Source organism: Populus euphratica, unplaced genomic scaffold (assembly GCF_000495115.2).
Source record: "Populus euphratica unplaced genomic scaffold, PopEup_1.0 scaffold58.1, whole genome shotgun sequence".
NCBI lineage: Eukaryota > Viridiplantae > Streptophyta > Magnoliopsida > Malpighiales > Salicaceae > Populus > Populus euphratica.
The window spans coordinates 530,679-555,598 of NW_011499864.1; the positions used below are offsets into that span (position 1 = coordinate 530,679).

General features: G+C 33.2%; 2 protein-coding genes across 2 annotated transcripts; one reads left to right on the top strand and one right to left on the bottom strand.

Moving 5' to 3' along the window:
- Window positions 1-281: 281 nt before the first annotated feature.
- LOC105125854 (ribokinase-like) lies at window positions 282-12,876 on the top strand. Its single transcript, XM_011026502.1, has 16 exons — window positions 282-393; window positions 555-641; window positions 846-906; window positions 1,265-1,392; window positions 2,083-2,120; window positions 6,919-7,044; window positions 7,129-7,206; window positions 7,586-7,660; window positions 7,837-7,889; window positions 8,551-8,701; window positions 10,193-10,303; window positions 10,682-10,808; window positions 10,918-11,015; window positions 11,844-11,982; window positions 12,466-12,518; window positions 12,625-12,876. Exons 1-16 carry the CDS (start codon window positions 282-284, stop codon window positions 12,706-12,708), a joined length of 1,521 nt encoding a protein of 506 aa, XP_011024804.1. The 3' UTR covers window positions 12,709-12,876.
- Window positions 12,877-13,017: 141 nt separating this feature from the next.
- LOC105125664 (C2 calcium/lipid-binding plant phosphoribosyltransferase family protein) lies at window positions 13,018-16,639 on the bottom strand. Its single transcript, XM_011026217.1, has one exon. It carries the CDS (start codon window positions 16,253-16,255, stop codon window positions 13,178-13,180), a length of 3,078 nt encoding a protein of 1,025 aa, XP_011024519.1. The 5' UTR covers window positions 16,256-16,639; the 3' UTR covers window positions 13,018-13,177.
- Window positions 16,640-24,920: the final 8,281 nt, after the last annotated feature.

Consider the following 24,920-nt stretch of genomic DNA (forward strand, 5'->3'; position numbering starts at 1 on the left):
AATTCTATTTTTTAGGTTGTTTATAGCAAATGGGATTAGACATTTTGATTAGAGATAATAGACATTTTCAAAAAAAATAAAAATCAATTTCACTTACATGAGAGTTAAAAGACTGAATTGCAAAGTATAGCCTCATAAAATTTATAAGCCGAGCAAAACTTCACTACACGTGGAGAAATGGAACAATATAGTATTTCAGTCTACATTACCGATTTGTGTTTTTTTTAACAAGTCATATAATTGTCAATTATTCACAAAAAAATTTATATGTCATGATAGATATGGATTCACACTGGTTTTCAGCACTTTTTGACGGGGATTATGATAGCGTAATGAATAATATTGTTGATTATGGTAATTATGGTAATTCTTCTGTAAACAATGGAGATTGCAGTTTGTTAGACCTCTGTCATTGTATTTTCTTCTACATAATTATATTACTGTCTTGTTTAATTTTTTGAAGTGGTATTTTATAAGTAGAACTAGTTTGAATCTTGGGGGAAGGTGGCAAACATGCTTATTATTTATTGACCTATTTTTTTGAAATGAAAAAGGATCCTTCATAGTAACAATTTATCTGAGTAATCACAGTTCTGATAATGACGACGACAACAATGATGATGACCATTCATATGAAGAAGGTGAGTTGTTTTGGAAAAGAATGTTTAATCATTAGAAATTGATTTTATGCACGGCAGGTACCATAACTTTCTGTTATAATACTTATATATATATATATATATATATATATATAAGGAACCTTGTATGAATTTGTATAATACTAGAATGCAATGGTTGACATAAATATTACATAGACATTGGACATGCTATGTAAACATGTTTAGGATGGATGCAACGATATTTTAGAGTCTTTACTTTAAACTTGAAAACTAATATGGGTTACAGGTATATAGAAGAATGCGTGTTTTTGAAAAAGTTGGAATATTTCTTTATACTATTTTTTAGGTTGTTTATAGCAAATGGAATTAGACATTTTGATTAGAGATAATAGATATTTTCAAAAAAGAAATTCAATTTCACTTACAAGGGAGTTAAAAGACTGAATTGCAAAATATAGCCTCATAAAATTTACAATTCGAGCAAAACTTCACTACACGTGGAGAAATGGAACAATATAGTATTTCGGTCTACATTACCCATTTGTGTTTTTTTTAACAAGTCATATAATTTTCAATTATTCATAAAAAACTTTGTATGTCATGATAGATATGGATTCACACTAGTTTTTAGCACTTTTTGACAGGGGTTATGATAATGTAATGAATAATGTTGCTGATTATGTTAATTATGGTAATTCTTTTGTAAATAATGGAGATTGTAATGGTAATCACAGTTCTGATAATGACGACGACGACCATTCAGATGAAGAAGGTGAGTTGTTTTAGAAAAGGATGTTTGATCATTAGAAATTGATGTTATGCACGGCAGGTGCCATAGCTTTCTATTATAATACTTATATATATATATAAGGAACCTTGTATGAATTTGTACAACACTAGAATGCAATGGTTGACATAAACATTACATAGATATTGGACACACTATGTAAACATGTTTAGGATGGATACGATGATATTTTAGAGTCTTTGCTTTAAACTTGAAAACCAATATAAGTTATAGGCAAATAGAAGAATGTGTGTTTTTGAAAAGTTGGAATATTTCTTTATACAATAGCTTTGAGTGCTTCCAATATAAAAGTTCAAGAGAGATTCCAACATTTAGGAGAAATAATTAGTAGTTAATTTAATGAAGTTCTTAGATCAGTTTGTTCGTTTGCTACATATATAATTCAACCTACAAATCCCAGGTTCGTATACACATTGTGTAAAATTATGAACAATCTGAGGTCTATACCATATTTCAAGGTAATATCATTAATTGTATTTGTTGATGGTGGTTCGTATTTTATGAATTTGTGAAATTTATCATGATAGATATGGATTCACACTAGTTTTTAGCACTTTTTGACAGGGGTTATGATAATGTAATGAATAATGTTGCTGATTATGTTAATTATGGTAATTCTTTTGTAAATAATGGAGATTGTAATGGTAATCACAGTTCTGATAATGACGACGACGACCATTCAGATGAAGAAGGTGAGTTGTTTTAGAAAAGGATGTTTGATCATTAGAAATTGATGTTATGCACGGCAGGTGCCATAGCTTTCTATTATAATACTTATATATATATATAAGGAACCTTGTATGAATTTGTACAACACTAGAATGCAATGGTTGACATAAACATTACATAGATATTGGACACACTATGTAAACATGTTTAGGATGGATACGATGATATTTTAGAGTCTTTGCTTTAAACTTGAAAACCAATATAAGTTATAGGCAAATAGAAGAATGTGTGTTTTTGAAAAGTTGGAATATTTCTTTATACAATAGCTTTGAGTGCTTCCAATATAAAAGTTCAAGAGAGATTCCAACATTTAGGAGAAATAATTAGTAGTTAATTTAATGAAGTTCTTAGATCAGTTTGTTCGTTTGCTACATATATAATTCAACCTACAAATCCCAGGTTCATATACACACCGTGTAAAATTGTGAACAATCTGAGGTCTATACCATATTTAAAGGTAATGTCATTAATCATATTTGTTGATGGTGATTCGTATTTTATGAATTTGTGAAATTTATTTTTTTAATCAGCTCAAATTGATGTTATTTGACTTGTTTATCGTATATTAAAATTGTGCAGGAGCTATTAACAATTCACATGTGTATGCATATGTTTTTTTCTAAAAATCAAATTTTATTTATCGGATGAAAAGATGTGTTGACCCAGAATGTTATGGTTGCATGTAGCTTTAACATGCAATTTATTTTTGTTTGGGCGGGTTAGGGAGGTAGTGCATACGATACATGGTAATCACAGTTCTGATAATGACGACGACGACCATTCAGATGAAGAAGGTGAGTTGTTTTAGAAAAGGATGTTTGATCATTAGAAATTGATGTTATGCACGGCAGGTGCCATAGCTTTCTATTATAATACTTATATATATATATAAGGAACCTTGTATGAATTTGTATAATACTAGAATGCAATGGTTGACATAAATATTACATAGACATTGGACATGCTATGTAAACATGTTTAGGATGGATGCAACGATATTTTAGAGTCTTTACTTTAAACTTGAAAACTAATATGGGTTACAGGTATATAGAAGAATGCGTGTTTTTGAAAAAGTTGGAATATTTCTTTATACAATAGCTTTGGGTGCTTCTAATAGAAAAGTTCAGGAGAGATGCCAACATTCAGGAGAAATAATTAGTAGTTAATTTAATGAAGTTCTTAGATCAGTTTGTTCGCTCGCTACATATATAATTCAACCTACAAATCCCAGGTTCGTATACACATTGTGTAAAATTATGAACAATCTGAGGTCTATACCATATTTCAAGGTAATATCATTAATTGTATTTGTTGATGGTGGTTCGTATTTTATGAATTTGTGAAATTTATTTTTTTAATCAGCTCAAATTGATGTTATTTGACTTGTTTATCGTATATTAAAATTGTGCAGGAGCTATTAACAATTCACATGTGTATGCATATGTTTTTTTCTAAAAATCAAATTTTATTTATCGGATGAAAAGATGTGTTGACCCAGAATGTTATGGTTGCATGTAGCTTTAACATGCAATTTATTTTTGTTTGGGCGGGTTAGGGAGGTAGTGCATACGATACATGAATTTTTCTCGAGGTAATTGACAATCCATGTATAAAATTTCCTAAGCCACAAGAATGTAGTAGTGTGTGTGTGTGTGATAATTAATGTTATTTTATTTTATTTTGTAATTTTCAATTTTAAAAAATTATATGTATGAACATGGAAATACTACTTGGTTGATTCGGGATATCTTAATGAATATGGATTTTTAGGTCTATATAGAGGTCAAAGATATCATTTGCAAGAATTTAGGAGGCAAGGACAACCACAAACTCGTGAAGAAATTTTCAACCATACACAATATTCATTATGTTATGTGATAGAATGTATATTTGGAGTTTGGAAAAAAAAATGGTGAATCCTACAGAATATGTCATCCTTTAATTTCAAGGCACAAGTTCAAATGATTGTTGTATTCATGACAAATATATAATTCAACCTACAAATCCCAGGTTCATATACACACCGTGTAAAATTGTGAACAATCTGAGGTCTATACCATATTTAAAGGTAATGTCATTAATCATATTTGTTGATGGTGATTCGTATTTTATGAATTTGTGAAATTTATTTTTTTAGTCAGCTCAAATTCATGTTATTTGACATGTTTATCGTATATTAAAATTGTGTAGGAGCTATTAACGGTTCATATATGCATGCATATGTTTTTTCTAAAAATCAAATTTCATTTATCGGATAAAAAGATGTGCCGACCCAGAATCTTATGGTCGCATGTAGCTTTAACATGCAATTTATATTTGTTTGGACGAGTTGGGGAAGTAGTGCACAAGATACACGAATTTTTCTCGAGGTAATTGACAATCCTTGTATAAAATTTTTTAAGCCACCAGAATGTAGTAATATGTGTGTGTGTGTGATAATTAATGTTATTTTATTTTTGTTTTGTAATTTTCAGTTTAAAAAAATTATATGTATGAACAAACAAATACTACTTGGTTGATTCGAGATATCTTAATGAATATGGATTTTTAGGTCTATATAGATATCAGAGATATCATTTGCAAGAATTTAAGAGGCAAGGACAACCACAAACTCGTGAAGAAATTTTCAACCATACACAATATTCATTATGTTATGTGATATAACGTATATTAGGAGTTTGGAAAAAAAGATGGTGAATCCTACAGGTTATGTATCCTTTAATTTCAAGGCACGAGTTCAAATTATTATTACATCCATGACAATTCATAATTACATTAGAAGATGTGACATTTATAGAGTTCAATCGCCATCTTGATTTTGTGTTTGATGATTTTCTAACTAATGTGGCTCCATATTCACAAAGCCAAGGACACCATAAACCTTGAGTGGAATACGTACGTGATGAAATTGCTGCAAGTTTAATGACATAATTATAAATTATTTTTCTAATATGTTTTAGGTTTATTTGTAAAAAATTATTAGTTGTAATGTTACTTTTAAGTAACTCTTCATTAATATTATGAATTAAGTCATTTTAGGTAATTATACCATAACTTGAAATTGAACCATAATTTTTAACCAAACACATTAAATAATTTTTTGTTTAACCTCAATTTTAACCACAATTTTAACCAAATATATATTTTTTCAAATCAACCTCAACTAAAATCACTTTTTATAAAACTTTTTTTTTTCAAATCACAACTACAATAGTTAACATAATACCAAATGTACATAAGAGTCCTGTATAATTTTAAAACTGAGTTTCAAAATTATTTTTGAAATTTCTTTTTGAATTAATATTTTTTTGGTAAAATTATTTTTGAAAAACATTATTTTTTATTTTTTTGAATTAATATTTTTCTGGTGTTTTTAAATTATTTTTATATGCTGATATTAAAAATAATTTTTTTAAAATACAAAAAATATTATCTTGATATATTTTTAAAAACAATCATAGTCACATTTCTAAACAAATTTTAAATGTGGGGAAAATAGCTTTTCCTGTATGTTTATTTTTGTTTTTTTTCCATTCCTCATGCTTTTTCTTTTTTCTTTTTTAATTTTTTCCTAAAATTATCTTCTTCTTTTTTTATTTTTTTTTTAAATTATTTTTTGTTAAGTTTATATTTTTACTATTAAACTAGTTGAGAATTTAGCTTTATAATTTTTTTCTTTAAAATATTATCGATTGCTACAATGTTTCTCTATATATTTTTTTGCTTTGCTATAGTTATTTTCCAAATGTTTTTTTTTTTGAAATTCTCTTTGTTGAATTTATTTTTTTGATATTGAGATGGTTAAAAATTTAGTTTTGTAGTTATTTTTTTAAAATATTTTGGATTGCTACATTATTTCTTCACATGATTTTTATGTTTTTTATGATTTTTTTTAAAAATTATCTATGTCGATTTTATTTTTTTAATATTGAGTTGGTTGAGAATTACAACTATAGTTTTACTCACAAAACATTATGGATTGCTATAGTGTTTTTCCACATAGGTCTTTTTTTATGTTTTTTTTCAGAATTATCTTTATTGCTTCTATTTTTTTAATATTAAGTGGTTGGGAATTTTTATTTGTATTTTTTTTTTAAATATTGTGGATTGCTACAATCATTCCCAACATATGTTTTTGGTTATGAATTTTTTTAAAACTTATCTTTGTTGAATTTATTTTTTTAATATTGAGTTGGTTGAAAATTACAACTGTATATTTTCTCATAAAACACTATAGATTACTATAGTGTTTCCCTAAATATTTTTTTTTTTAATTTTATTTCTAGAATTATTTTTATAATTTTTTATTAAAAATATTGCAAATTACAACAATCTTTATCCATATAATTTTTTATAAATCTAAAACAACACACAAACATGACTTATGTCAGTGGCAGCTTGCGTCTAATAAGACTTGTACAAGGTTTTATTCGGTGATTGACAAGTAAATTTATTAATTTTTAATTTAAATAATATTATTTTTATAAAATATTTTTCTTATTTTAACCGGACTTAGATTTTGATGAATTCTTGAATAAGATGGTGGTCTGAGAATATATTAATTATTATATTTTAAAGTAATGTTTATGTTAAAATATATTAAAATAATATATATTTTTTAAAATTATCTTAATACGATTATCTCGAGGCACATCACGACCTACAGGCAAGATTGCGAGACCCAGGAAGCCAACCCAACCCCGATTAAGAGTCAAATGACTCTCTCTCTCTTTACTTTCAATCTTTTCTAATAATTGATAGTGCATTTATTTAAATGTAAGTGATTATTTTTGGCAGTTAGGATGCGGAGCGGCAGGGGTGGATTTCCTGGCGGCCGTCGCTTCTTTTCCTAAACCTGATGACAAGATCCGAAGCACTAGCTTGAAGGTCTCCCTCTTTCCCTCCCTCACTTTGTTTTTTATTTTTATTATTTATTATAATAAATAATAATACAATTGGTTTGCTTGTCAGGTGCAAGGAGGTGGAAATGCGGGGAATGCGTTAACATGTGCTGCTCGTTTGGGTTTGAATCCCAGGCTCATTTCCAAGGTACCGCCTTTAACTTTTTCCCTATCAATGTCTCCTTTTTTTCAAAGCAATTAAGGACTTGTTTTAAGGCTAAATGACCCAAAATTACCCTGAATTTTGGGTCAAAATGAACTTAATCCCTAAATTTTATTTTATTTTTATTTGAGTTCTTGAACTATTTTTTGGTAGAGAAAAGACTCGTCAGTTAATTTTGATCTCAGGTGATAGTCTAGAAACACAAATAAATAAATAAATAAAATAAAATAAAATTTAATGGAGGAATAGAAACCGGGATGGAGGGGTTTATTTTTTAAACTTTTTTGTTCTCCTTTTCTCAAGGCAATTCTGGATTTGTTTTACTTCTAAGAAAAATAATTTTGTGCATTTTGAAATTGACTAGGTTGCTGATGATATTCAAGGCAAGGGAGTTTTGGAGGAGCTAGAATCCGATGGTGTTGATACTTCTTTTTTTGTGGTGAGACTATACAAGATATAGGATATCTCAAGCATTCATTCATTTTGACGCGTTGCTAAACTGCATTCTATGTATTAGATTGCTATGTTTTATGGTTAAGCTCTTTTTAATTTCCTTTTTGGCATTCGGCTATGAACATCTTCTGTTATATGTTGACTCAATTGGTCTTGTTTTAGGTTTCCAAGGAGGGAAATTCACCATCTACGTATATTATTGTTGACAATGAAACGTAAGGGCTTTGCTTGAATACTCCATTCTCTGCTATCACACTTGATTCATTGTGTAAATAGTGTGTTTACTAATGGACAGGGTGTTTTGTTTATAAGGTTTGAGGGTTGTGTTTGAGTAGCTTTCTCGTTTGTTCATAATCCTTACGATTTTAAAAGGGAAATAAAAAAACTGATCTTTGGGATTCATATTGTGATCATGGCTCAAGACATGATTGGAGTTGAAAAAAAGTTGTGTGCTCTTCCAAAGGAAAAAATGAAAGAAAGAACCACACGGAAGTTTTACTGGGCTGTATTTGTGTTAATTGCATGTATAACTCTGTCACAACATTATTCAACAGAAAAAAAAAAATCTGTCACAACATTACATCTATTTTCTTTCTCCTTGGAAACTTATCCATTTAGATCTTTGGAGATACATAGACTGTTTCTTTTCTCTCACAAATAATCCCAGTATCACAGCAGCATTAGGAATCTTGTCTCAACAGATTGTCTTCTTTTCCAGTGCTTTAACATCGGTGTGTTATGATTGGATCAACACTATGGTTTAATTAGCTAATTTTGTTAGTTCACTTGGGTATTATGTTTGACCAGAAACGAATAGTTGAAAACCTGGTTTCAAAATTTTGAAAGCTCCAGGTAATTGTTGTATCTGATATTCAGGAAAACCCGTACCTGTATTCATACTCCAGGATATCCTCCCATGATACCAGATGAACTTTCCCGGTCAAGCCTTTTATCTGCATTGGATGGAGCAAGACTTGTTTATCTTGATGGAAGGTTACATGAAACTGCCTTAGTCATTGCAGAAGAGGTAAAAGTTATTGTTTGTTACCTCTAGTTGTTTTAATGCTTACTGCTTGTGCTTGACCTTATATTAGGGTCATCTCATTAACAACTAACAAGTTAGAAATTAAAAATAGAATGTGGTTCATATGTTTATTTCTTTTATATTGATTATGAAAAAGGGTTGCCAATCATCTTCATCACCTGGTCAATATTTGTCTTCTAAATGTTTTAATAGCATATCCTGCCTTTCCTTTTTAATCATGTAAAATCTACTTAACGGTGTCAAATAAATTCAGTAGTGCACCTTCCTGTTCTCCCTCTTCTCCCTGTTCCATGATAGCTACAATCCATTGGGTTGCCAAAGGCTTATCATGACAAAGCTGTTTGCACTTGCCATGTTCTTTTGAAATGTTATGCTGTGATTAAAGCATGGATGGCCAAATTAGTCTAGGTGATGTTATCATCAGAAGCCACTATAAAGTATAAACTATTCTCACAACTCCTTTTGTTGGATCTAACATACTTGTGCCTTTTTCATTTGTGCACTCAGGGGAGGTCGTTCCCCTTTGTTGCTTGTGTTATTGACCACTTCAATTTGCGAACTTTCATTTTCTTAATTTGCATCCCGTTGTTTTTTTCTTTTCAAACATTCAAGGAAATGGATCATCTGACCTAGCTGTAGGACTGTATATGAGCCGAGCTGAGCTTTGATGTGTTTGAGCACCACTTATCTAATTTTAGCTAGGTTCAAGCTTGGCTCATTTAAAATTTGTTAGGCTCGGGCTTGGTTTAGGCTTCTCTCGAACTTGATTCGTTTAAGCTGCTTAATGAGCCTATAAGCAGGCTAGAATTAAACTTTGGAATATGAAAATATCATACAGTTGTGATATCATAAAAAGTCTTATATTTATATTTTTTTTAACTCCATGTAACGCACACATATATAACTGCTAAGTTTCCTATTAAATTTTGTTCATAAAAAGAACATTTTTGGTTTCATGTTAAATTAGTTTATTTTATGAAATCTTATACAAGTTCTTTATTCTTTCAAATTTTCTCAATCTTATAAATGAACTAATTTGCAAGCTTTTAAACAAGTTTGCTGATAAGCCTAATTCATGAACCTAAGTGAGTTGACTCACGAACCTTAATTAGCCGAACTTAGCTAAGCTCAAGTCTGGTTCATTTATATAGTGAGCTTTAACATATAAACTCATCATGGATTGACAAACAAGTTTGAGCCGAGCCCTTAGCAAACCTAGTCGGAAAAGCAGTCTAGTATAATCCTATAACTATTTCCTTGTATACAGGTTATAAGGCTGCCCTGTAGCACCATATCATGCTGATATTCTCACTTGCCCAATTTGTTTCATGCGAATGTGTTCTTTCATGTACAGCTGTACCTGCACATATCCCTCCTTTGTTTTGTTATCCTTGCTTTTTATCAAGGAAAAAATAATCATCTAACAGCAATTACTGGGAGGTCAACATCATGTATTTGGTTCTTCCAGTACAGACAGCTCGCAAAAATATACCCATTTTGATTGATGTGGAAAGAAAGAGAGAAGGGCTGGATGATCTTCTGCCGTTGGCTAGTTATGCTGTATGCTCATCAAAATTTCCACTGGTAAGCTGAATATTCTTTGATTGAATAACATTTGATTTGCACAACAAGAGATTATAGACATATTGGGGATATACTGTAACTAATGCATCTCCACTCTTCCTCCCCCCTTCAGAAAGGGGCTTATGATGTTTTAGCATTTTATCAGGTGGTGAACATTAAAGAAAAAACTCTCATTAGCTTGGAAGCATGTAGATTGTTAAAAGTTGATTTGAATTTGCAGTACTCTCATGACTTCTTTTATTCATCTTTTGCGAGTTGAGTTTTATCTTGTTTTTATAAAGCCCTATGATATGTTCCTATCAACAATACATATATGCTTTTTGCAGAGAAAGTTTCTCATGTAATCTATTTTGAACACCTGAATTGGTCTTATGGCAGGTATGGACAGAGGCACCATCTATTTCAAGTGCACTTGTTTCCATGCTTCTGAGATTGCCGAAAATCAAATTTGTGATTGTGACCTTGGGTGAAGATGGATGTGTAATGCTTGAGAGAAGCACAGAAGGTGAGTGTACACTTAGTTTCACAGTGTAAAAGACAAAGTGCGCAACACTCTTTTAGAACTAAACGTTATTTATTTGCTTTGTAAACTTGCCTTTTGTTTGGTTTTTTAGAGGCTCCTGCATCAGAAGAAAAGGATGTAGATAGCTTGTTGGAGTCACTGAAGCAGAGAAAGGATGATAACGTAGCCATCCCAACATGTTATGCATCAGTAATTTATATCTTACTGGAACTCAATTGACTATCTTTCCATATTACTGAGCTTGATCAGTCTGCAGCAACAATCTCAAGTGAAGGGCTACATGAACTGCCTTTTCTCTTCAAGTATGAAATCATTAATTAAGAAAAAAGAAGCCCACATCAGGCACATTCAGTGCATCTTTCTGGCATGTAATTTAGAGCAATAGGAGAGATTGTAACTTTCCTTTTTGATTCACCATGGTGGTTCTAAAGTGCCACTGCTACTGGGAAATAATATGTTTAATAAAAATGTCTTTGAGATTGCCATGTACTAGAAAGGCCTAGCTACTTTCAAGGACATCTGTTAGGTTTACTCTATCACAGGGAATGAAAACATTTTTATGCTAGTTGTCATTCGATAAAAGCCTGCTCAGATTAATCATTATTTTCAAGAATGGAATGGAATACCCTTTATCCCCATACAGGTATCCTGTATATGGTTGTTGAAGACGATGCTCTCTCAGCATCTGCCAATGTGATTTCACTATTTGGAGCAATTTTCTGCCCAATTTACCCTATTTATTCATGAAAGTTTCAAATTTGTGCTCTTTGGATGGTCAACATGAATGAATGTTTGAAGGTTATACTGCATGTGTCTGATCCTTCCTTGGACAGCTTTATGTTATTTGGAGCTTTTAGGAGGATGCTACAGTGGTTATATTTGTGATTTGTTTGCTTGATCACTGAATGAAATTATAATTTCATTTTGATGTACCTGTTTAATTTCAGATTAAAGTTACTATGACGTTAACACAATGAATTCTCAATGGACTAATCACTTCACATCTTTTCCTTCCAGCCACTGACAAAGATAAGAGCAAACGGTATAGGGACAGTGAATGGGAGGTTGCTTGTGGGAACAGCTGAGAAGATACCACCACCAGAACTTGTCGATACGACCGGTGCTGGAGATGCTTTTATTGGTGCTGTTCTTTATGGTAGGTGTAACTGGTGAATGTGAGTGCGTGTGCTTTGAGGTTGTGTTTTAATGTTGGTCTTCCACAGATTATTGTCTTGTATAATATCCCTGTTGTGGATTATATGCTTGTATTAGATTCTAGGTGAACCACGAGCAGTTTTACCAATATTAGATTATGAAATTCACCTGACACCAGGGATTGAGAACAATATTGTTTTCAAAGGAACAACATTGTTAGCATGGATTGTGTTCAATCCAGTTCAACTGCCAAGTTGTTCATCCCCTAGACATTATCCCAATCAGTCTGGGATTGACTCAACCTTGCTGGGATCTAGTCTTACATTTATCAATCCGGTGTATTACAAGGATCTTAAGACCTAATGGCAGTGTCATGTTATCCATCATTTCTACGATTACCATATTCTGTCTGTTGATACACTTTAGATTGCTGGTGCCGTTTAAGAGCTTGGAACTCATCTATGTTCATTTGTTTTTCTGCTAGCTATCTGCGCCAACATGCCTCCGGAGAAGATGTTACCATTTGCTTCTCAAGTGGTACGCTCACATTTTTTTCAACCTAACATCTCCCTCACCCCCGCAAGCCCTTTGCGTGTGGTTGGGGCTCATTCAACAGGTTATTTTAACGTGGAGTTGATTGCAGGCAGCTGCTGGCTGTAGGGCCTTGGGAGCTCGAACGGGTCTCCCGCACCGCACTGATCCACGCTTGGCAGCCTTCTTGCACTAGAGCTCTCATATTGTGTACACCATTTGTCATTATCCGTTATATGAACTTGTAATCAACTTGAACCATGGCAACGTTCCATGTCAAAGCTTTCAGTCCTTAGCATAAGGACTGGAATTAATGCTCAAAGACCTGCTGATCTAGTAAAGTTGATATTGATTGTCAAAGTGACCCAGTTGACCCAGTAACTCATTGGTAACTCGGTAATCCGATAGTTATGGTAGAAAAGAGGTGTAAACAAATGGCTACCTAAATGAACAAGCAAATAAACGCTTCCAGGTAGAAAAGAGGTGTAAACAAATGGCTAGACAAAAATAGGCAAGCATTTGAGGTTCCACACATTACAGCACGATGACTAGACAAAAACAATTAGGATATCACAACCAAAACCTAAGCCCTTCTACTATGTTCAAATGTCTATCCCAGCGAATCAGCTATACCCTACACGTAAAAGACATGAACTTCTTGCAGCCTACAACAAACTATCAGCCTTTGTAGGCAACCTTCTGAAGAAACTTAAAGCTCTCGGAGGCAACTTGTTCCTGAATTTGGGAGGCCTCATCACATACAGCCCCCACAGAGCCACTACAACCCTGATTGGCACTGCATAGAACCCAATAGCCGCGAACAGGCACATAACCACGAACAAGAAGGTGGCTCTTGGGTCTCTCCAACCTAGCAATGCCTGGAAACGTTCACCTTGAGAAGCCATATCACCAACCACAGTTTGAATCCTCCCTGCCACACTCCTCAGCCTATCATACCTCATCCTGACTGTCTCGGCACTTCGGCTTGTTGGAAAAGAGTCAAATTCTTCATCCAGTTCATCGAAGTAAACACTTACAACATGAGAAAGCTTAGTATCCATGTGGGGTGGGTGACGTGGTCGTGTCCTGTATCGCCAGAGTCCCACAGATGCCATGTAGAGCAACAGTGAAGGGATAATGAGCTCAGGCATTGCAACCCACAAGAGGAACGCTAAAACAAACAAGGTTGAGTAGACTGGCTTGTGCCAATTGCGCATCGACTCCACCCACCGAGCCATGGCAACAAGAACAGAGAGTCCACTTATTAGTCTAGCGAAGTTAGCCTTGCTTCTTCTCATGCTCCACATATGAGAATCGTGATCAAGCATGTACTCCACCACTTCTCGCCCCAGTGGTGGCTCTGCACGACTAAGCCGTGATGCCACCACATTCATTGCTTGATACCTCATGGCATCCAGTTGGTTCACACTCAATGGTTGCACATAATGCATCTGTGGCAGCAGTGGCAGTGTGTACATGTGCAACATATTAGCCATGTTCGCACAAGAAAACCTAACAGCTAAATGAAGCTCACCCATCTTCTTGACACCAGTAGTGTGTAGCATAAGGAGAGGATAAGAATGTGTGTAAACCCTGTCTGATTCAAGAGTTGATAACCGAACTCTAACTTTCCCAATACGAGAATCACGAGCACCGGCATTGTTAAACACGTTCTTGTCTGTTCGACAGTTATCAAAAACCCCAACAGTGATGACTGTGCAAGGATCAAACACTTCCCAAGTGTACTGCTCGTTCCATTTGGGTGAGAAACTATCAACAACCGTGCGTGTTCTCACCCATTTCTGACCATACTTTGCAACACAGTAAGCATCTATGGACTCCCTTTTCCCTTCCTTGAGTTTTGTTGGCATCAGCCCTGTTGCACCCAAAATTCCCATCTCAAGAACACCAATGTGAGGCTTCCATAGCTGTTTTGCAGTTGGCCTAACATCGCTGCTATACATTGTGCTCTCATCTAGCACATGGTAGCCCCCATCTAGAGACAGCCTGAGGTGAATTTTAGACCCAAATCTCGTCACAAGTTTTGACTCAACTGCACTGCCAAATTGATTATCAAGATTGAACCACCTAGAAACGACTTGTTTATCGTCATGACGCCTTTCAATCGCAGCCACTGGAAGCATAACTCTGCCAACAGCCTCCTCTCGCCCCGGTCCAACACGATCCTCGACAGAAAGGAACAAGAAATCCTCAAATGGCTCTGCAACTACAAACATCAATTCCTCACTCCAGTAAGGATTGATCATACTCCTGTTGGGGTTAGGCCCTGCTATTTTAGTCCTCAGAATCTGGTTGCCCACCTGGACTTTCACAAAAAGTTCTGGGAACCTCATCATTCCCAGACCCTTTTCCCCGGGAACAATATCTTGTGCTTCAATAACAGCCACCCGTAGATACCACAGCTTAGGTGATAGATAAACCTTGGATTTGATCGAGCAAAGCCCCTCAAAATGCACATTTGCTGCCTTTGAATGCCAAGCCTCGGCGAAGGCCTCATCAGCTTGAGTCCCAAACCAAATAGACACCATAAGCTCGCCACCTTTTGACTTGTCCCCTTTCTTGTCCTCCATTCTGTACCATTGTGGTGCTAATTGACTGTCAGGGGGTACCCTTCTAGGAACTTCATTCAAATCAAACCAAACTCGGCCCAAGTAATCATCTTTGTTGCCTTGTTTGACAAAAACCTCCACCATTGATGACTGTATGCAATCTTTAGAGAAAGCAAAAACTTGGTCCCATTCCACATTACTTGAGCTGATTACCTTCTTTGTAACCCCTCTATAGTTCCCTAACTTCACCTCCGCCACTACTTCACCACCACCAAACAACATATTATATTTAGCCTTGACAACTCTAACATAAAGATACTGCATTAGCTCAACAAGATCATAAGTTGAACTAGTTTTATCTTTGTTTAAACGACCCCCACCAAGGTGTGGACTTGTTTCTTTAAGAGAGAACTCACTAGAACCGTTTGAGTGCACACTAATCCCACCAAGACCAGCACCTCCAGCAGGGCCTACAATGCTCCCTCCAGAACTAGAAACAAGCGAACCAGGACCATGAGCAGTAGTGGTGACAACAGGTTTAATCCCGCCTGGGTTCGTCTCAACAGGCTTTGCATTAATACTGTTCTGGCCTTGCTCTTGTGCTTGCTTGTTATTGTTGATGACCTCTTGAGACAACTGTTGCGGTTGCTGCAATGTAACTGGATTCTGCTGCTGTATCTTCTTGTTCTTCTTCGAAGAATGAGAAGATCCAGGAGTACTAGAAACCACCTCTCCATTACCAAAACCCCCAACTTCCTTAACCTCCTCTCTTGTAGAAACATAAAGCTTTAAACTTATCTCTCCTCTTATATGAGAAAACAAGCTTCTTTTATCGAGAGTGTGCAACTGCACCACCTCCTCACCTTGTTTAGCAACACTTGAACCAGAAACTCTAACTTTACCCAGAAAGTTTCTGCCGTTGCTTGACCTCCTCTCATTGAAGACATTAACCTCTATAGCTCTGTAAGAAAGATCTGCAACATCTTTGATGTGAAACACAAGCTTCTGATTCCATATAGGGTTCAAGTCTTTGTACTTGACTTGTGTTCTTAGTCTTTGGTTCTCAAACTCCACCTCCACAAAAGGTGATGACGAGCCTTCTCCATCTTTTGGCATCAAGTTGTGAGCTGCTACCACCTCCACCACCAGCTTTTCTTTGCTGGTCATGGCCATGCTGCTGCTGCTGCTAGTTCTTTTTTTGACTTTGCAAACGGAAAGATACAAAAGAAGAATCTAAAGAGAGAGGACAATGGAGACAAACAAGAGGCTGGAGTGAAAGCTAAAAGGAGGAGAGGATGCAGAAGGGCTGGCAAAAAATATGCTCTCGTTCAAGGTAGTGGACAGTTTTTTGAGAGAAAGAATACTGCTGAGTCTGAGTGCTGAGTTGGTGAAGGAAGTAAAATGTTTTGAGTTGTGCTACGTTTTCACTACTGTAGATCGTTTGATATACGAACTAATCATGGATCAATCAAAGCCAACAATGGCTGTGACAGAGTAATATAATGGAACTGCAAGTGCTAACATTCCTAGTGCTTGTTCGTAAACCCCCCTTCTCAAGTCAATCCCCATGTTTTACGTACGCCGTTTGTTTCCGTTCTAGTTAAGCACTATACAAGTTTTTGGCCGGTTTCAAAAATAAAAATCCATCGTAATTTGACGAATTTAACTTGGTTGACCTTAATATATTGATTTCTTTTAAATATTCTTTGAAATAATATTATTTTAATTCATACGGGTTAGCTTATTAATCCATGACACAGTTCTAAACCGAGTTAGGTTTAATTATTTTTATTGTTGCTATTACATTATACAACAACGAGAACAAAGTGAGAAGAAAAAAATCTTTTCTTCTCTTTATTTCTTTACGTCCTCAAATTCAAAACAAATTTTAACTAACACCAGTATTATGCCTTGCACATTTTTTAAGACCAGTGGGTCACAGTGGATCAAAAGCCTTTTCACGTAATTAATATGAAATAAAATTTGTTTACTAGAACTCATGCGTGCCTATTTGAAAAAGCATATGCAAATTGATATTATAAAACAAACATTTGATGGTGATAAGAGTTAATTTTTAGGGGCCTGCTGCGTGGAAACAGTAGCTTTTTCAAGCGTTTCGAGTAAAGTCTGCCTTGGAAGGAAGGAATTTCAGCAAGGAGAGACAGAATCCTTACAGGGAATCCAGTATTTTCTTAAAATACATTGGGAGAGAGAGGCGGGGAGCATAGGGTAACCCAACTTTTGCAGCCCTGAATCTCGAAGTCCGAGGTTTTAAGTAAGCACTGTCTCTTCCAGACATTTTCTTACGGTTCTTGTGTTTTTCTCCTCTGCTTTGTGACAACGTCTGGTCCCTTAGCTGTTTCTTAGACACAGGTAACATGGTCCCATGAAACAAGCAATGGCTCTTATCCTCTCTTATATGCCTGGAATTTGAAAGCCATAGCTCCTTCTTGTTCACCGTGTTTGCAACACCTATAGGGTCCCCACTCATTCCATGAAGCGATGTAGAACCACAGCTACTGGTTTGTTTTTAACCAGGATGGGAAACTTTTGAATTACATTACATAAACACCAAGTACATGCTAGTAACAAGTAAAGAGAGAGGATTGGTGCTGCCACTGCTGATGACACAGGGTTAGGGCTAGGGCTAGGGATAGGGCTACGGCTAGGGAGATCGAATTAACTCATAGATTTAATGGTTCTCCAATGAATGCAGACCGGTTCACTAAACAAATTGCATCCAAGCATTGAGGAGCGACGTTTTGTTTTCCTGCATGCTCATAAGGAAAATTCGAGACCACAGCACCAACCTCAGCAAAACATTTGTTAGGATAGCTGGTGTCCATAAACTATAGTTTCTTTATAATTAAGGTTTTAAAAGTGAGTTTTTAATGTTATTTATATATAAAACTATAGTTTATATTAATTAATTTTAAAATTATAATTAAGGTAAAACGAAGTTTCAACTTCCAACAATCACATTTCTCTAACCTATGATTAGTTTTTAGAAAACAAAAAAGAAATTTGTACAGAATATCTTTGTTCAATGATCTGAATTGTCATCTTGCAATCATATGTTTGTACCCTTAATTAATTTTATGCATGCATTATTTAAGTAGATAATTCCGGTGTGAAAATGAATATTATAATTGTATAGTATAGTTATAAAACTTCGAAGCAGTTTAATGGGTCAATGGTCGTTGAACCTTGATTTAGATTGAATTTTGCTTTGATTTTTTTTTTTTTAAAAAATGACTTTGTTATTGTAAGAAAATACTTGGAATTTTTAAAAAAAATCATAACTTAAATTTATTAGTAGTTAAATATTTTTAATATATTACCTGAGTCTTGGCTCTGTTATCACCATATGTGGCTTTGATGAGCACATTAATTGTAATTAAACAATCAACATATAAAATTAAAATAAACGGTGGATTCATTTAGCAATAAATTTTTTTAGCAAAATATTATATTTTGGAATGTTGAGGTTACAAATAGTAACATTTCACTTCATAAAAATAATTTTAATTTTATATTGTGATCATAAATCGTGATATCCATTTAACTGATACAAAGAAATAGTTAAATTTCAAAATATATTATATTTTAAATGTAAAGTTAGCTAATATCAATTGGTGTTGTCTAAGTCACTAAAGTGGACACCATTTTGACTTTGCTTGCAATACTGATTGATGTTCTTGTCTTTTACCAGATAAAAGTATAAATGTTTATCTATAAATAAATACTGCTACTAAATTTTAAATGCAACACACAAAAAAAAGAAAAAAAAAAGTTATTTTATGAAATTATGAGATATTTATAAAATAATAAATGAGATATTTTTTACTAGTAATAGAAAAATTTTAATTATTTTTTTATTATTAAAGAGGTTGTAATTTTTACTTTACCTGCTAAAATTATTCTATACTTATATGTGAATATAACTAAATTAAATGAATCATGTGAATTTTTATATAGTTTATTTTATTTTATTTTATTTTTTATTTTACTGGATTTACATTTTAGTAACCTAGCTTTAAAAAAAATACAATGTTAAGATATGATATTTGATTTAATTTTCTGGTGTTGTTTTTCTAAAAAGTTTAGATTATGAAGTTAATATTAAAAAAAAAAAATTCCCTCAGTGCAGGGAGGTCAGAGGTGTGCCTGCTTTAATCCTATTGCACGGTACAAAAAAGGCTGCCACCGCATTACTGTAGATTTCAGACGCCTCACTGTCTGATAAGGATATATAAAGATAAAATAATGTTCATACGGAGCAGCAGCACCCAACTACTACCGAAGCCAAAGCCAAGCCGAGGCCAAAGCCAAAGCATGTCTCCCTTCTTTGTCTTGTCCTGTCCTGCTGCTGGAGGAGCCTATCCCATCGAGTGCTGTGTATATTTCTCGAGCAGAATTTCCGAGACTTGGGCCAGGGAAATGTTTTATCTTAAAAAATATTTTAAAAAATACGCCCATGTCAATTAAAAACATTTAAAAATTATTTTTGGTGTTTTCTATGTATCATTAAGGAAAATGTTAGAATTAATTGATGATGTGTCCGTTATTTATCAGCGGGCATGTTTAGTCCAATATTTTCATCCCTCGATGGTAACGGCAAGTTGTTTTTTTTTTATTATTGTTTTAAATTTATTTTTTCTTGGTCTATAAAATATTATATAATGGCCAGTTTTTTAAAAATAAAAATAAAATTAACGGCGCTGAGAAAAATCATTGACAGCTTAATTTAGAATTTTACCAGTACAGGTTTGTACTCATTGGATTGAAAAAAAAAATAAAAAAAATAAAGTTAACCACACTTTCCCCACCATTAATTTATTAATTTATTTTTTATTAAAATAATATTATTTTAATTAATTTATTTAAAAAAATCTTCAATCGACTTTTCTATCTTGTGATTTAAAACTTTGTCCCGAGTCTATTCTTAGATTAGGTTTAAATATATATATATATATATATATATATATGTTAGTGAAAAAAAAAAAAACTCAAGTTTGACAGCTGTACTTGCTGATCTTGTTCCTCATCGGTCTTTCTGTGTGTAGATGACCAACCTGCAACTTTGCGCATCTCTTTTGTTTCGAGCTGGCCCAGTTTGCGGCATTTTCTTATTTGTCAGCTTGGGGTCTTTTGTATATTCAAGAATCAAGACGCAGGTTTAAATGGGCCGAGTTCAGGCCCATAAAAGACAATGCTGATCAGCCCAAGACCTGAAATGACCCACTTTCATCCATCAGCCACTTTAGGACTTATCATCCAAGTGAGAAGCACAGCCTGCTTGGTTGTGAAACCGGTTTGATCTAATTAAATATACCTCACGGCTCAAAACTTGATTTATATTAAGCTTTATTTTAAATAATTTTGAATGACCCAGCCAGGGTTTAAGTAATCTGACCGAGTCAACTCTAATAAATTAAAAAATTAATGAAATTAATATTGTTTTGGATAAAGCTACATCGGCAAAACAATTCATGGATTGATTTAATAATCCAGTAATATTTACTCTAAACCAAGCCATACACCGATCCAAGAATTTTTACAGTGCCATATAGTTGGAATGGTAGTAGATGAGAGGGCTGGAATAAGCATATGAGACTCCGTGGATGTTGGACATGTATCTTTAGGGAGTTTTCCCACCCAAAAATAATAATATGGGATGTTTAGAAATGTAAAAATAATTATTTTTTAAAATTTTTTTATTTTAAAATATATTAAATAAAAAAATTATTTTTAATATTAATATTATTAAAATAATTTAAAAACACTGAAAAAATATTTATTTTAAAAAAATCTTTAAATTATTTTAAAAATATAAAAAGAAACATGTAGATAATTATTATTTTTTATAAGAGGTTTGACACAAGAAAATCGAGTAATTAGATTATCAAACTAATTTGAATTAATATCTTTTTATTAAATTGATGTTGTTTTATTTTTATTTTATTATTAATTAGATGAATATGTTTTACAGTTTAAATTAAAATTCATCCTAGATCAAGCTCTGAATTGCAAGTTTCCTGCATCAACCTACTAAGCTGGACCAGGTTTAACAATTATCAACAACAGTGACGATCCAAATCTACAAGGGAGGTTAGTGTATGGCAAGCTGGTCAAGGATGGGGTCGAGTGGGCATGGGACTCAATGGATCGAGGCTGGTGGACACGAAAAGGTAAAAGGTCCTCCATTTGTCAAGCATGGTGGTTTGTGCTTTGTTTTTTCGCCACGTGTCCGATCCCAACTACCAGGGCTCCAGCTTTTGGTCTCTGCTTTTTAATCATGGGTGGTTTCCAATCAGCTGCAGCTCTCCAGTTCTTGTGTTGGCTTGTTTGTCTCCAGCAACCATGCCATCTTGCCATCGCAGTTGCTTTCCTAAAATAGTTATAAAACTTTCCCCGACCAGCTAAGTCAAACTCATAACCCGTTGATTTAGAACATAGTTTAAATCAGATTTCATTTTAAACCATGAATATAAAATTTGAACAGGGAATGTCGTCTTGACAAAAAAAAAAAATAATCAAAATTACAAGAGTTGGTTTTTTATTACATCAATCACCAAGTTTTTTCATTTATTTTTTTAATTTTGGGTTGATTTGTCCTAGATCAACCTCTCAGTATGGTCTAGTCCGACCTTTTATATTTTAGTATCAGTCTAACAAGTATTTAAAATATTTTTTAAATAATCAAAATAATATTATTTTGATAGGAAAAATTAATGTATTGAGAGCTGTGTTTTGATTGGATGAGCCAAGTTTTTTCATTTTAGATCATAACTATAAAATTTGATTTGGGTGGACTCGGATCATAAATTCAAAAGATTAATTTAGATTAATTTATGTTAATTTGGTTTGCCTAGCAAATTTTTTTAATAAATTAAAGCAAAGATATTTTAATTTTTAAAAAATAATTAATAAATTGAGAGTCGGGTTTTTGGCTACAATCAACAAAGTTTTTTTTCTTTTATTATTTCTCAACTCGAGCTGGTTTAGTTCCTGGGTTACCCGACTGGGCGTTCGGAATTTTTGTCTTTTTTTTTTTGATTTACGTGAGGTGTCCGGGCCAGCTTACGCGCACCACGACTAATTCTCACGGCCCACTGAATACCCTGCAAACCCAGTAGGCATGTAAGGCACCGCAGGATGATAGGCGTACACGCCAGGACTCGAACTCAGGTGCAGTGGAAGGAGACAAGCCCTTTCTACCGCTAGGCCAAGTCCTGGTTTGCAATTTTTGTCTTCTTTGAGTAGCCCAGCAGCTGTCTGTCCCTTTCCCCTTCTTCCCCTCCCCTGTTCCTTCATTATTTTACTTCCTTTCTCGGTTGTCAACATGTGAAGCCAATGATAATAATCATCACCACGGAGTTTGACTCCGTCAGTTAAGGCGGTGACACGGTAACCATCTTCCCACGAAACCCCACAAAATTCCGTTCTCAAATCCAACGGGTGGTATTGCACCGTAACATCCTCCCTCATCTCAGGCCGACGATTTCGATTCTCACTGGCAAATTCCAGTCCATCCTCTTTTTAAGACAATAATGGGTCCGACGTGGTGTCAAATACTCTGTACAACGTGCTTTCAGGCAAATCAAATTCTCTGTCTACGCCCACGCGCAAATTAGCTCACGCTCCATTTTGATTTGTTGTTGAAGGGAAGCTCACAAGTTTTAAGGTCAATTCGATGAATCATTTACACTTGAAATACAATTAATGGATATTTAAAATCATCTCAATTAGATTTAATTCTTGAATTATAACAAAATTTTGTATTTTAGATTATTAAAAAATTAAATTTTAAATAAAATACAATCTTTATAAATGTTACTAAAATAAATTAAAAATCAACTCATTTGATTCACAATTCTAAAAATAATAAATTTAATATTAAAATTAAAATTTGAAAATACTCAGCTAGTTTTTTAATATATATTTTTTTAAATAAAATAAAGTTAACGAGAATATTATGAAAAACAAAATGAATTAAATTTTATCTCTCCTAAGTATTAAAATTTAACTTATTTATTAATTAAATTAATATCAAACACTATAATTAAATTAAATTACAATATAAATTTGATTTTCATTTTTTATATTTTTTTCTCCCGTTCCTTTTTATTAGAGATTAAATTTTAAGTGGAATAAATTTATATTTATAGAAAATCACTTAATTTTTTCTTAAAAACATGCTCAATCATTTTAATTACATTTTTAACTAATGCCACCACTATGCTATAAATAAACACCATCCCTTCTTGTTTTTTAATTTATATATAAAATATAATATAAACATGCATATAGTAAAATTATTTTAAGTATCGTTTAAAAAAGTTATCATTCAATTAATATAGTTATCATTTAATAAAACATAATTAAATTGGATTAAATATAACAATGTTATAAAATTATTTATTTAATTTTCTTCATGTGGTTATGAAAAATATTAAACAAAATATAAAATATTTATTTTATTTAAAAAAAATGGTATGAAATATCTCGAACAAAAATGAGTGAAGGGAGCCCTCTTGACATTTGACATAACTTGAAAACTTACATCACATCATACAGTTTGCACGAAACAGAAGCGCGTGGGGTATCCTGATAGAAGCTGGACTACGTGGCTTCTTCCAATTGGTTCGTTCTCTACATTTTTATGTGGTGATCTCAGGACAGGCGGTTTTTTTTTTTTTTTCATTAATAAAAGATTTTGTTTCCCTAAATATTTGCTGCCTCGATTTAATCCTTGCCGTCCATTTCTAACACGGAAAGAAATTCCATGAAATTATTTTATGTTTACATTTATACCCCTGCACGTAAGAGATAATCACGGAAAAGTCTCTGGACTGATTTTCTCTGCCATTCGTTAGCCGCTACAAATCTCCAAGCTCAGCTACTAAGAGCTATTTAAGATTTATTTTATAAAAACAATGCTAAACATCAATGAAATATAATTATAAAAATATAAAAATAAAGGTAATTTGTTGGATTATGATCTCATTATAAAACTAATTTATATCAAATACAGTATAGAAAATTTAAATATACACGTTTGTGATTCAAAACAAAGAAGAAGAAACTAAAATAAGCTAAAATTCAAAAAAAAAAAAGGAAAAAAAAACCAAGGTTAAAAGGGAATAAAAACCAAGGTTTTCACCCTTAAAAATTCTTTATCCCTACCTTGTCAAGATTAATAGTGTAATAGCTCAGCCCAACTTATTATATATTATTCACTTTGAATTTTATTATTTTCATGATTTTATTTTTGGTGACACAGGTTCACTTCTGATATTTCAAAATACATATGACAATTTGGCAATCAACACTCTTAAATAAAACTAGCTATCACTTCTTTATCTATCGATGTGAGATATTACAATCCATTCTTTTTAAGGAGTTCGATGACCTCATTGGCATAACCGAACAACCAATAAAGTCGGCTCTAATATCAAATATAACAACTCGACCCAACTTGCCATATATTGTCTGATTTAGACCTTACCGCTCTCATAGTTTTTTCCTTGGTGACACGAGTTCACTTCTGAACCTGATGTCCTGAAACACACATGACAAGTTAACAATCAATACTCTTTTTTTTTTTTTTTTTTAGATTAACGTTAAGGAGTTCGATGACCTCATTGGCATAACCGAACAACCAATAAAGTCGGCTCTAATATCAAATATAACAACTCGACCCAACTTGCCATATATTGTCTGATTTAGACCTTACCGCTCTCATAGTTTTTTCCTTGGTGACACGAGTTCACTTCTGAACCTGATGTCCTAAAACACACATGACAAGTTAACAATCAACACTCTTAATAAGACA